General features: G+C 41.1%; 1 protein-coding gene across 6 annotated transcripts in view; it reads right to left on the bottom strand.

The window, feature by feature from the left end:
- ncanb (neurocan b) overlaps positions 1–14,444 on the bottom strand; it is a 186,784-nt gene that overhangs the window by 102,329 nt on the left and 70,011 nt on the right. For all 6 annotated transcript variants that reach the window (XM_067597343.1, XM_067597348.1, XM_067597349.1 and 3 more), the window contains 3 exons: positions 9,000–9,229; positions 8,629–8,797; positions 2,929–3,103 (listed from right to left, as the gene is read on the bottom strand). In XM_067597343.1, coding sequence (XP_067453444.1) covers positions 2,929–3,103; positions 8,629–8,797; positions 9,000–9,229 — 574 coding nt within the window. The remainder of the gene's footprint in view (positions 1–2,928; positions 3,104–8,628; positions 8,798–8,999; positions 9,230–14,444) is intronic.

The following is a 14,444-nucleotide window of genomic DNA, read 5'->3' as shown; positions in this document are numbered from 1 at the left end:
ACGGGTCCGGACAGGTCTGGATTTGACATGGAGATAATTGTGGGTAACAAGTTGGTTTCAGTACTGAGCTTCGTGGTTGAGGGTTTGCAAAATTGGACCAGTGCAGGACTCTGGCAGACTGCATTTCTTTTTTTGCTACAACATTTGATCGTGTGACAAATTATCAAAAATATTAGGCTGAAACAACTGTCTGATAGTGATTTCAAAATATCAACCTGGTCCAACAAACATAAAGTAAGCTATCAGCAAACCTTGCTACTTTTAAGTCCAAGACAGCTAATGCACATGCAGCTGCAGTATACAGTATGTGACAATAAGGGTCTATAGATTAAGTTGTGGATTACAGATTTTTCAGAAATCTTTAAATAATAGGAATAATATCACAGCATTTTACAACGCAAAGGCTGAAAATTTCCACTCAAATACCAGACGATGGATACAGGACAGACTCCTGACTGAGACATTCTCCAATGACAACATCCCGCACATATTACAGGAAGTACTTTCATTATTCAAGTGCTCCTAACTGTGTTCATAACTCCCATAACTCATGATTAGTTGTGCTTTATTTGTTGCCATGCCAATTCTAACCAGCGGCATAATAAATAAACTTCACTGTTTGTTATGTATTTCTTTTCTTCTGCATACTGTATCTAGATTTCTGGAGCATACTGGATCTGGATTTCTTTTCTTCTGCATACTGGATCACTGTAAACAACAATAACATCAGCTTACCATACCTTCCCGAGAGCCCTGCTGGGAACTTCTGACCACACAATGCTGCTCCTCGTCCCGGTGTATAAACAAAAACTCAGAACTGTTAAACAAAAGTCCAACACCGTAAAAACTATAGTCCACAGATGCCATTGAAACTCTGAAAGGTTGCTTGCTGTTCTGTTTGGGACATCTTCAGAGACACGAGTAGCAGCCTTGGCGAGTACACAAACACAGTGACATCATAAATCCCGACCAAAACCTTGAAGTTGTACAGTAATAGCAAACCCTGGTTCTCAAAAGAACTAGCTGTACTACAGAAAAAAAGTCTGGAAAAGCCTGAAGGAGATAAAGTGGCCCGCTTCACCACCAGACGAGGACCCTAGTCTCCCTGACAGGCTCAATAATTTTTATGCATGGTTTGAAGATGTACACAGTCCAGCACTCCTCCCCCCTCTCCCTCCTTCCCTCACCCTTCCCTTTTCCATCTAGGAGGCTGAGGTGAGGAGGCTTTTCAAAAAACAAAATAGAAGGAAAGCAGCAGGGCCGGATCAGCTCTCTGCTGCTGTGCTTAGCCACTGTGCGGATCAACTGGCTCTAGTATTCACTGACATTTTCAACACCTCCTTACGACAGTGTGCAGTCCCACAGCGTTTTCAAAAATCTTCCATCATCCCGATCCCTAAGTCAGCCAAAACAACCCCACTGATGGACCCATATCAGTTTGCTTATTGGACTAATAGATCTGTTGCAGATGCTATAAACCTGGCTCTTAACTTCCTTAGGCAATGCCTGGAATCAACCAACATAAATGCACACATCCTGTTCATAGATTTTAGCTCAGCTTTCAACACATTAATCCTTTCACACACAAGGCTTCAAGACATCAACACAAGTCTGTGTTACTGGATACTGGACTTTCTTAGAAACAATTCAATCTGTCAAGGTTAACAACACCACATCACACCCTCTGACCCTCGGCACTGGTGCACAACAAGGCTGTGTGTCATCTCCTTTGCTTTTCTCCATCTACACTAATGAGTTTACATCTCCATAAACCATACATGTCCTACCATAGCTCAGTCAAAATATTCAAATACACGGACAACACCACTATAACGGACTTATCAATGACAATGACGAGACTCTATACCAACAAGAGGTGAATTGAGCTGTATATCGGTGCAGGAACAACAACGTCTTACTCAATACCTCAAAAACTGTAGACTTCAGGAGGAGGACAAACATCAAAGCCCTGGTTCATATCTCTGACCAACCCATGACCCTGACAGACATAAGTAACAATCTCAAATGGATCATCAACACAACCACATCATTAAAAAGACCCAGGCCCCAGTAATGACTGCACTTCCTCAGACAACTGAAGTATCATATCAAAAAACACCTGTTGGTCCACTTCTATAAAGCTATCATAGAGAGCATCCTCACATCATCTCTCCCTGTCTGGTATGGGAGTTCAGACAGTCACACCAAGAAGAAACTGGAGCTGATTGTCACTAAAGCCTCCAACATCATTGGTTGCAACCTTCCCTCAAACAACTCACTGTATATAAGGCACACCTTTCAATCAGGCAGCAAAAATAACCAGTGACCCCTCCCACCTAGCCCACCACCTTTTCAAGCTTCTCCCTTCTTGAAGGTGCTACAGGTCCATAATAACTAATACCACTCAATTCAAAAACAGCCTCTTTCCTACAGCAGTCAGAGCTCTCAGCCCTTGCCAGCCCCCCTTGCCATAAGATCCCTTATATTGAATTGAACTCAGACTGGACTGAACTGTATATATCATACATAATTCACTGTATATACATAATTCACTCTCACATCCATGTGTTTCCTTTTTTTGTGTGTTATTGTAATGGTTCATGGTGCCTGTTTGCTTGTTTTGTCTCTTTTTTTCTTTTGCACTGGAACTGAGTTACCATTATGTAACAAACAATTACCATCGACACTGTTGCACGGCATAATAAAGTATCTATCTATATATAGACTACTTTGTTGATCACCCCTGATGATGCCTTTCACTACAATCACGAGGACTGTAGTAATGCAGATGGTATCAAAGCCACTGTGTTATATCACTTATCATAGTAACCATAGTAATAGTAAAGATTTTCCCCTTATTCCTTCAGCAAAAAACCTAAACTTTGGCTTTCAAACCACTGAATGTGTACTTAAAGTTGAAAGCCTCACCTTACGGTCTGGTCTGACAGCCATCCAGCATCACAGTTGTCATAGCCATCAGCGAAGGTGGCCTGCAGCTGACCCGGTGTTGCGATGACTGCTGAGTTCTCCACGCACACCCTCTTTGCGTCACTGAAGGACAGGGCGTAGCGGTCGTGAGGGGCTCGGTAGTGAAATACCACACCTGCAGCAAAGAGATGGAGGATGTGATAACATGAAGGGAGTGCGTTCCAGATAGTGATTGCATGATTTTATGGCTTGCAACCTTTGGGTTGCTGAAATATTTATGAACTGCAACCTTAAACTGTTAAAACATGAGCATGTACATGCTCACAGACACAGAAACATAAAGCCCTCTAGACATCATCATCATGTAGTGACATTGTTCCATCTGTGCAGGAGGAAACAGCAGCATTCAGGTTTATCCACCTGCGTATGTGAGTCTCATTTACATCAGACAGTTGGTTGGCTTGTCATTAGAGAAAAGAGATGTTGCCCTTGGATACAGTGTATGACAAACAGTGGTGATGTTTATTTTACTGCTTTAAAACACACACAAACACACACACACACACACGTCACCCTGCCTCACTCTGCCTGCCTCTGCTCATGATAGAAAGACAAAGAAAGCAGACATAGAAACAGAGAGAGATACACTGAATTCAAAGAACCACAGAGACAAATGAGAGGTGGAGAGGAGGATAGGAATACAAAAAGTGTGTCTTAACAGAGAGGTTAAAAAAACTGAAACTAGGAACAGAATGGGGGCACAATTCCCTGTGCTGTGAAAGGAGCATATATTCCACTTTAATGGGAAAGAGATAGCTTTAGAAGTGTCCATCTAACGTTCCCTCACCTCACCATCACTGCCTGCCATTCATGCAGCGCTGCTCCCCTGAGGAACATCCAGCTACATGGAAGCCAGTGGCTACTAACGCGGCTCCTTTATCTTCACTGGCTTTGTCTGGGAGAGTGACAGAGATTCCTGAGAGATGGAGAGCTGCGTGGCAATTTGAACATTAGCACTCCAGGCCATGGCACAGAAAGCGAGGAGGACTATGTGTGTTTGTGTGTGTGATACACGTCCCTAAATCCCAGCTGTCCATCCAGCTATTCTGTCATTTTGGTGTTATTCAACTCCTCATAGATATATAGAGCAGGAATCCTCCCCCTTTTTTCTGTTTTCTTCTCTCTTCTCCTAATTTCTCACTTTCCATCCTTACTCCTTTGAGGCTGTGGGATCTAGTCCAAACAGATGTGCTAGCTCACCGGCTAATATGTACACAAGAGAGACAAATGGGTTTCCTCTTTGTGTGGGGAACCCAGTCCATTCCACAGGAGGGTTGAATGCCCAGTACCTCTTCCTTCTATTTTTACACTCTGCATCTCCACACATCCCCACAGTCTCCAGGGAGAGCAACAGGAAGGCCCTATCTGTGGGCAGACTCAGTGCTTTATGGCTGTATGATGCCCTCATTGTAGCACTGTTGAGCAGTTGGTGTCCCTTGGCAGTACTGCTTAGTATACTACACTGCACTATAAAGTAGACAACACAATCACATTTACTGAGTAAGTCAAAGTGATTGCTGAATTCTCCTAAAGTTTTGTGAACAGGGGTATATAAACTATTATGATACTATACTGCAGCTATTGTGCGAACTTCTCAGTTTTTCAAAAGAAGATAAAACCACCGACATTGACGGTGGAAACCACTGACTTCAAGCCTCTGGTGGGGCTTTTTCTATTAAGAGCCGACATTACCAGGAGATGTGCTGCCCACTTCTGCAGTGCTGTTCTGACTGGAACACCTCATAGCCCTGCACATCCCACAAACACTGAAATAAGATCCCCCCCCCTTGGTAACCCACATAGCGTTGGTTACCAAGATGAAGTCACTAAGTTGTCTGTCCCTTTACAAGATTCAACATTTGTTGGAAGTACCCATCATGCTGTTAAGTTTGTAGTCCACTTCAAAAGTGGAAGCTAGAAAACTAGGCTAACTGGCTTTTACTCGTAAAGTGGAAGCTATTAAAAGAGGGGTTTAGAAATATGTCTGCAAACTGTACACTGTTTAATTAGTAAAAGCCCCCTTAGACAATTTGTGATATCAGGCTACACAAATAAAATTGACTTAACTTGACTTAAACTGCCTTCATTACTTGAATATACAGTATTTGAAGTGGTTTAAGTTTGTAACTATGAATAACCTTGCTAAAACTATATTGTTCAGAGGTTGTAGAAACAACTACAATACTCTTTTCACCATGCTAATATACTACCTTTACCAGTTAATGATAGGCAGCCATAGCTCACCACAGACAACAGCTGACACACGCAATCAATGGCACCACGTTCTAATTGGCAAGACATAGCCAATTGACCAATCGATATGTGCCAAGAGAAAGAACGAAGGAAACAAAGCAGAGAGCGAGAAAGATGGAGGCAGTGGAGGAAAAATTAAGAAAGAGGTGGCAAGAGAGGAAGGACATCTCATCAGAGGCTTGGACACACACAAATTAAGTCTATGAGGAGAGCAGTGTGGATTAATATGATATTGATATAGCTGAGCAGTATCAATATCTGCTAATTAATACGTTAAGCACTCAGTAGAATTAGTGTGAGGACGGCTGTGGTCTGCCATGTAGCGTGACTGCCAATTAAGACTAAGCCCTGGAGATGGCTACTCCTCGCCGGCTACGTAATTGGTTTCTCTCTGAAGGAGTGGTTTCATTGCGTGTTAATCGATTGGCCAGGAGAGGAAGGAAGCAGGGTCTCCCAAGCATAGTGGCGGGGGGCTCGCTCACTAAATGTAAAGGGCTCTTATGGAGAAAGACATTATTAAAGACATAGTGTCCTGCACTAACATGCATATACAATACCAGTCAAAAGTTTGGACACACTTTGTCATTCAAGGGAATGGGAAGGTGTGTCTAAACTTTTGACTGGAACGGCACATATCTTCAAACACACATACACATGCTTGTACACATTCATATATGAGCTACATACAGGCTATGGAGTGGAGGCTGTCTGTGTTGTGCTGTGGCTGGGTAAAAGAAAAAGGCTACTGGTCTTGTAGAGTTCAGTGGAGCTGATGTTAGCAACACTAGCATGGATTTGTGGCAAGTGGTGGCATAGTGTACAGCGTCTAATGCATTGTGTGATTCCCTGTAGTCATTATGATAATAGCTTATTATTAAAAATAGTGAGTGACCTGGAAAGAATCTGATGATAGCTCTGCAGCTAAAATACTCTGACACAGTAATTATGGCTATACTACAGTGAGCTACCTCCAGGTAGTCTGGTAATTTAACTAGTATGGGTGTCCTGGATACAGATAATGCAGTAAATGCTTTGTCCATTTAGTAAAGCCACTGAGAGCCATGCAAAGCTTTCGAAGGAAACACTATTTGACACTAGCGTATGCTGCTGGGTTCCTACCTTATAGGTTTCATTAGGATTTCAGTGCATGAACAGCACCTGAGTGGCCCAGGTCAATGATGTTTAATGTGTTCTAGTTCCCTTACTTTTTCCCCATCATCATACATTTTGCACGGACAGTAAACAACCTTGGGTGTAATGGCTATATTAACTTGACATGGAAAACAGGGTCATTATTATTCATAGTGGCAGACCTTGAGTGCAGTGGGGGAGCTGTACATAACCAAAGAGTGGAGTGTTGATTTGTTCAGAGAACAATTTGACGTAGGTGAAAAGATGCGCACTTAAACAGTTAAATGATGTTAATTACTTTGTGTATCACAACTCATCAGAAGATGGTAACATGAAAAGTGCTAGGAGATGATACTGAATCACAGAAATAATCAGGTTTATGAAGATACTTGCTCTCTCTTTCTTTCTATACCAATAATGCTTTATAGGTGTGACTGTCCAGATTTAATTGCACTACAGTATATCAGACTAATGAAACACAGCAATGTCAAGGTGCTAATTTTAGTATCCTTAAAAATGAATGAAAGAAACTCGATTAAACTTTAATTAACTCAGAACCTCTCTTGGTCATTGTTACTGTCATTGTCCCTCAGCTCACACACTGAAAGGCCTGGCTAATGATAGTTTTCTTCCCAAGGAATATTTAAATTTCCCCTATCTGGATTAACAGTGTTTTTTGTTTAAACCTCATAAATAATGCTGAAATTTTTTAGTTTGGTTTAAATTTTAAAGTTATCTTTTAAGATAACTAGTCACTGCTGTGGTGGTTTATTTGCAATACACAGTTTCAGCTTCTGCTGCAGCTATTTAGATCTGCCATGCTAATTGCTGCTCCTGAGATGTGAAATGGGATGTACGTAGATGGCACTATTTAGCACTGCAAATCTAAATACTATAATGACCTGGATATAGAAGTAATTGTTGTTGGGTTCTCTCAATCAATTACTGAGACATTAGATTAATTAATTACTTCATAATTCTAGAGACAACTCCTGTGAAGTTAGCAAGTATACTAGTTTGTAGTAGCTAGCTACCTGGCTGCTGATAGCAGCATGTTTAGTAACATTTTCCAGTCCCTCCAGTACTTCTCAGTTTTTTTGTGATTATCCAAAAAAGCTTGATTTTGCAGCGACTTTTCTCAAAAAAAGGGGAAAATAATAATAATGTGATTTTAAAAGAAACTACTACAAATGAAGAGTCATATGTAATCACTTCCTTCGATAAAAAGCATACTACATATCACAGAAACAACTGTATTAGTGCTAATTTTTAAATTTATTTTCTGAACATGAAAAGCATGGGCTCAAAGTTACATAAAAAAGAAAATACTGTGCTTGAGTTCCATTTTTAAACCTTTATTAAATAAACTTTCACCTCAACATTAGCATCAAATAATATCAGTCAATAATGCCATTAAAATAAAACCATTAACATAAAAATATAGTTTAATTTCCACAGTGCTCATTCTTATGTTTGAGGTAGATTATGTCAATCTTCGCTGCCTGAAAACTCATCAACTTTTATTCTGACTAACTGAATGCAAACCTCATTTGAGAACATTTGGGAATTGTTTTGTATGGTTTATGGCTGTAATTTTTGTTGACAGGTGAGATTTAATCTTCCACCTGAATGCATTCCTGCATTCTTGCTGAATGCACACTGCGAGCTGCGATGACATAAATTACCACGACACGAAATGACAATTGGTTCAAATCACAAGTGGTCTGTTGATTTGGCCATTTCATGCGGAAAAGTTGCTGTAATTTTTGCAAAATTGCAAGCTCTCGCAAATATTGTGGAGATTTCTTGAATAATTATTGCGATCGGAAAACCACAACATCCTGGAGGGACTAAAATTTTTCAGTATATTATGTGAAATATTAAATATTTGTCCAGTAGACAAATAGCATAGTACAAATTGTGGTTGGGTTCTCTAAATCAATCACTGAGATCTAACAATTATCAAATTACTGCATAATCCCAAAGAAATCCTGGGAAGTTAGCAAGTTTATTAGCTTGTAGTAGCTAGCTACCTAGCTAGTAGCATGTTTAGTTAAAATGTGATCCAGCAGTTTATACCTCTAGCTCTAATATTTTGACTTAATATTTTTTAATTACATTAGGTGAAATATTAAATATTTCATTTATTTCATTATAATGATAAAACAAGGCTAGCAAACAGCTTGGTATGCTCTAGCATGAATGTGACTTGATCTGAAATGACTGCCTTGGGAGTGAAAACCATGTGGTATTCACCTGTGACCTCCAGGGGAACTGTGTCCTGCTCGTCATTGATGCCAACCACAACCTCACAGCGGTACAGACCGGAGTCGCTGGAGCGTAGCCCAGTCAGAGCAAGGCTGGCGTTGTAGCGGTTCTCATTGTAACCAGGCAGCGTTACACGACCCTGAAAGGCCTTCTTCACCTGGGGGAGAACAAGAGGGAAGGGGGAAAAAATGAATGATGATATGGATGTAAGGAAGGATGATGAGTTAAGAGGGAAGGGTAAGGAGGGGAAAGGAAAGGATGGAAGTATTAAGCGGAAGAAGGAAAGAAATAAGGAAGGGGATGGGAGAGGGAGGAGAGGCCACTGAGTGATACCATTAAAAAACAAAAAACAACTGTACCTTGACCACATTGTCTTTGGCCACCAGGACCGACTGTTCCTTCTGCAGGCCATCTGAGCCTCTCTGGCCCCAAACCTTGGTCCACTTGATCCTGGGGGGCTCATGGGATGAACCAGCACCAGGACGGAGGGTGAAGAGGCAGGGGAGGAGAACGGTTTTGGACAGCTCCTCGCTAATGGTCTGATGGGTCACCTTCCGCATATTCACCACCATGTCGGCATTGGTTATGCCTGAGGAGAGGAGAGGAGAGGAGAATCGATGCCGTCATTTAAATGAAGCTACATCACGTTATTTCTCATTACTTTGAAAAGCCGTTAGTTAATTGCTTCTTGGAGAAGAAAACATGCTTTCCTTCCAGGGTCTTTTGTTCCATCAGGTCCACCTGGTTGTGGAGTAAAAGGGAAAGAACAGAGGCTCATTGTGCTGCTCTGATTATTGATCATTGATCCAGCAGACAATTATTGTGCTACCTGAACAGTGGGAGGCAGGGCTAAACTGCGGAGGGGGAGATATCAAAAGTCCTTTCATAAGCCATACATCAAACCTGGATATGCATTATCAGATCAATATCACTACCTCTTTGCAGCTTAAAGCACCACTGCAACCACAGAGATAGAAATATTACTTTCATCAAAACTGATGAAAGAGAGAAAGGGTATCTTTAGAGATATTCACAGTGTGGTGCATTCAGAAGAGCTCTGGTATCAGACATTTTGTTCAGCAAAAATCTGTAGTGTTCCACTACATTTTTCATTTCTCCCAGTGTAAAACTCATTTCACATTGGTGCAAACACAGGTAGAGACATATCATACAGTATTATTATACCCTAATCCTGTGTCACCTTGCCTGAAAAGACAGAGGTTGCTCATTTACATTGCAGAGGAAAAATGTGAATTCCATCTTCACAAAACAGTAATACAGGTTATCATCTCTGTGCTATATCTGCTTTTGTTTATCCAGTGTGCACAGGGTGAGAATGAGGTTTACCTGTAAAGCCTTGCCCCTCATCTGACTCTTTTCTAGCTCCCTTATCAGTCTCCCTGTCCTATCTTCTCTCTATAAAACAATGGCAAACACAATTCACTATGTCTAATCTAATTTGCTCCAAAGCCCAGCATCATTGCATACTTTTTCAATCAACTAGCCACTTTTTTATAGTGGTAGCACAGTGGCTCTAGGGGTGGCAATGCCCCAAGACAAACTCTAGGGATATATGTCAACCAGTTCACCGCTTTGGTCCAGAATGAAATACCTTTACAACTAATGGATGGATTGCCATGAAATTTGGTTCACACATTCATGTTCTTTCCAGAATTAATTGTAATAACTTTGGAGGTCCCCTGACTTTTCATATTGTGCCATCATCGGGTCAAATTGTTAATTTATCCAAAATAAAAGAAAAAGATAAAACAAAATCAAATTTCGTTTTTGACCAAATACCCGCATCAGCCTCAGCTGAAAGTGTTTAGTGCTTAAACACTTTCAGCAGGTTAAACTAACTGCATGTTAGCATGCTGCCATCATTATTTTGTTCAAAGCACCGCTGTGCAGCCTCACAGAGTTGCTAGCAAGGCTAGTGATCACTTTGCCAGTTTCTGAGATGTCCTTTGTCTGAAAGTACATTTATTAAAAAAAACAACAAAAAAAACAACAACCATAATTTGCAAAGCTCTCCTACAGTGTCTATCAGAAAATATTTCTGGCAGTGCCAGAGGGTGAAAAAAAATAATATTTGAGTTTATCAGGAGGAGGAAATCTAATGTCAACCTATAAAGAAAAGAGTGAGGCAAGAGAAGAGAGAGAGTAAAACATAAAAGCATGAAAGAACAGAAAAAAGGACCGCCTAGGTGGGTGGAACAGACGGTGTGGTTGAACAGCAGCGAAAATGAGCCTATTGATTTCTGTTCATTAGTGTCAGTTTCCACTGCACACTTTCTGTGTGTCCTGCTCTATTTCTGTTTGATTGGATGCATGTTAAAGTGCTACACGCTGCAGGAACAGCCCCTCCTGTCAGTAATTAAATGGCAGATTGGTGGAACAATGTTTTTCCAGAGGTCACAGGCACACCACTGCGTGAGTCGCTCAACCTCTTCGTCCTTCTCTTTGCTCTGTCATTTTTCTCCTCATCTCCTGCCATTCTCTTTTCCCTCCTCCTCCCCTGCAGCAGGACAACCAGTCAGCTTTCAGTTGAGCATTTCAGTTGTGTTCTTCTTATTTTTCATCTGAAAATCGTATTTTTCTTTCATCTTCAGTCTACATGTACAATATATAGGACGTATATGATACAGAGTTCTTGTTTTATTTTCAGAATTAGATTTCTGTGTTAGTCTGGCAGATAAAATTCACATCAGTTTTCACATCATTCATGACTAAGACTCAACTTTACCTCATCTTTGATTGCCATTGACTTTGTATGGGGTATATGTGTGTGTGCACAAGCATGCCCTGCTATGCATCCACAAGTGAAAACGTCTCATCTCTCATTTGCTATTCATGGAACACTGAATGCAAGCTCTCCACACACACATAAACACACACCTACACACACACACACACAGCTTTGAAGCCACCATTTTTCATTCCTTGCTGGATGGCTAATGTGCCTTTGAGCACACACAAATAGCAGACGTGTGAATAGCTGTCATTGCTCATTCCTGCAGCCGTTATGCTGTTGCAGTTGCTCAAACTAAGAGGCTGAGTGCCTCTTCCCTGATAGCTTAACATCAGCCCTCCCATCACATTTTCCCCTCCCCACAGACGCATAAACACACATAAATACCCACTTCTCCGCTTCTCCCAGTGACATCGTCTTAGACAAGCGCTACTTGTCTAACTCCCTCACCACCTGATCTATGTTGCTCTGCACGGCAGCATCAAATGGGATTTATGCTCAGAAATGGCCTCTCATTTCGCACTCGAGAGGAGTTCAGCCCGTTGAGTGAGGTGACATGTGAAACACAATGCATGGGGCTTTCAAAGGAAGCGCGGGGTAAGAGGAGAAAAGAGGAGAGGTGAGGAATAAATAAGCAAAGCATTGTGGGTTGCTAATAATGGGTCGGACGGTCAGTTGATCCAATACTTTGGCCCAAAATGAAATATCTCAGCAATGATTGGTTGGATTGCCATGACATCTTGGACAGACATTTATGGTTCCCAGAGGATCAACCTTACAGACTCTGGGGACTCTCTGACTTTCCTCGAGCGCAAGTATGACATTGACATTTGTGGTTTCAAGTGAAACGTTTCAAAACTATTAAATGGATTATCATGAAATTTGGCAAACATTCATGTTCCCCTCAGCTGTACTTTGTGTCCTGTGCTTTTTGTGCTAATCAGCAAATGTTAGCATGCTAACATACTAAACTAAGATCGAGAACACGCAAAAAATGATACCTGCCTAAACACACCAGCATGTTAGCCTTTTTCACTGTGTCAATGTTATTATGCTGAAATGAGTGATTAGCTTAAAGCGTGGCTGTCCCTAAGTACAGCATCACAGACTCTAACTCTCAGTGTCAACAGCAAACAGTTGCATCACACTCCAGCTCTGTCGCGGCTGCTGGGGACGACGTGCTTCTAGTTCTTTTCTAGTGGACACTGAAACAGCGAAGAGCCGCAACATGCTGGAAGGCAGCTATATTGATATCTGCACTGTGAGATGAGTGTCGTGTAGAGACAAGCCTTAAGTCTTGTTTTCTTGTGAAGAAGAAAAAAAAAATCTATGTTCATCATAGCGTATCTGTCAACTGCTCAAAGTATCTACTATCCTTTGCAAAAATCATTATTTGTTGTGATTTTTATTTTTTTTTATTTTGAAATTTTGTCAAAGTCAATACAGTTTTTCCAATATCTCACTGGATTTGAATAATTCAATTTATTAACAAAGGAACTCCAATTACTTTAGTGATAATAGGTTAAATGACATTTTCTTTGAGTTACATAACATTGCCACAAACTGGCACTATGAATACAGTTTATGGTCCACATGGCCAACACAGTAATGTGCTCTATGATGGGAGGAGCTGTAGAGGAAAATTGATGCACTTTTAAATTTGTTTTACCTGATCACAGCAGTGTACTTTTCTCTCTCACACTGACAGAGGGAAAACAGATGCAACGGAAAAGATGAACAGACATAATCGACTCTAGCAACACACATTGAACAAAAACTGGAAGTGGAAAAAGCTGGAGGTGTGAGTTAATGGGGAAATTGGAGTAATGTGACTGACATAGTGACACATTCACACACACGCGCACACACACACACTCAAAGAACACGAATCTTTGACAAGAGGTTATCAGATTCCACTCCCTGCTGTCACTCTCTTTGCTTTATCCCCCAAGTATGTGACACTCATCTTTGTTTACCACACACTCACATGTGTGCCCCTCCCCTTCAAACACACACACACACACACACACACACACACACATACACACACACAGAGTAAAGTATAGTCCCAGAAGACAATCGAACTGCAATTTCTGAACCACCTTGCAGAGTGCTTGCTAGAAATGAAAACAGGCAAATTTATTCTTCGGCTAAAAGGCATCAATTATGTTTAATCTGCCTCTTGCCAGTTTTTTTGCCAGGTTCTACACATATAAGCACCTTTTGGGTAAAATTATGCTACTTATGTTGCCGATCGCAAGACAGTGCTACAAATGACGCCAACCAAGCTTTGCAATCACAATCTCATTCACGTTCTCCCTCCCCTAACACTCCTTCTGTCCACTTCATTCTATCTTGTTTCCCGGCTGGTGCTCCAATTTGCACAAATAAATCAAATGAAATTAATTGCGGATCCCCTCTTGAAAAGCCTAAATTACATTGTGAAGGAGACCAGGTGAAAATGAAAAAAAAAACCTAAAAAAAACACTGCTCTCTTCCTCCGTGGTAATGAATGTAAACTAGCAAGGGCCCCTGTTGCCATTCTTATATCAAATCTGCATTTAGATGGAAATGTTATCACAGGCATATCCCCCAAAAGACTACCTTTTGTTTTCTTTCTTTTCCATCTTTCTGTGTTTTATATTGCTCTTTGTCACCCTTTTTCTAACTAACGCTCACTTGGCTGTTGGGTTATGACAAGGAGAGGAAATATTGAATCTGAATGCCGATACAAAGCAGGAAAATGCTGAAAAAGACACACATATGCTTGGAAAAACTCATCCATTATACAACACGTCAGTATGGTGGACTTTGCTAAATGTTAACAGATGATCTTTCATTGACCTCGTCCCTTGTCTTCGCTTGTCTGTGAGAGGGGCAGGCTGTGAGAGGACACACCTTGCGCCTCCTCCGAGAAGCTCTACTTCCAACAGCTTGCAGATAGAAGTCAGATTTTCTTATTTTCTCTCTGCTGGTTCACAGTGGCAGCTACGTGATCGTCACCATCGGCCCATCTGTCTTCGCTTTAGAGGTGCTCTAGAATTATTAAACA

Source organism: Thunnus thynnus, chromosome 8 (genome assembly GCF_963924715.1).
Source record: "Thunnus thynnus chromosome 8, fThuThy2.1, whole genome shotgun sequence".
NCBI classification, from domain to species: domain Eukaryota; kingdom Metazoa; phylum Chordata; class Actinopteri; order Scombriformes; family Scombridae; genus Thunnus; species Thunnus thynnus.
The sequence above is the reverse complement of the archived record's forward strand: the minus strand, read 5'-3'. Positions and strand labels throughout refer to the sequence as shown.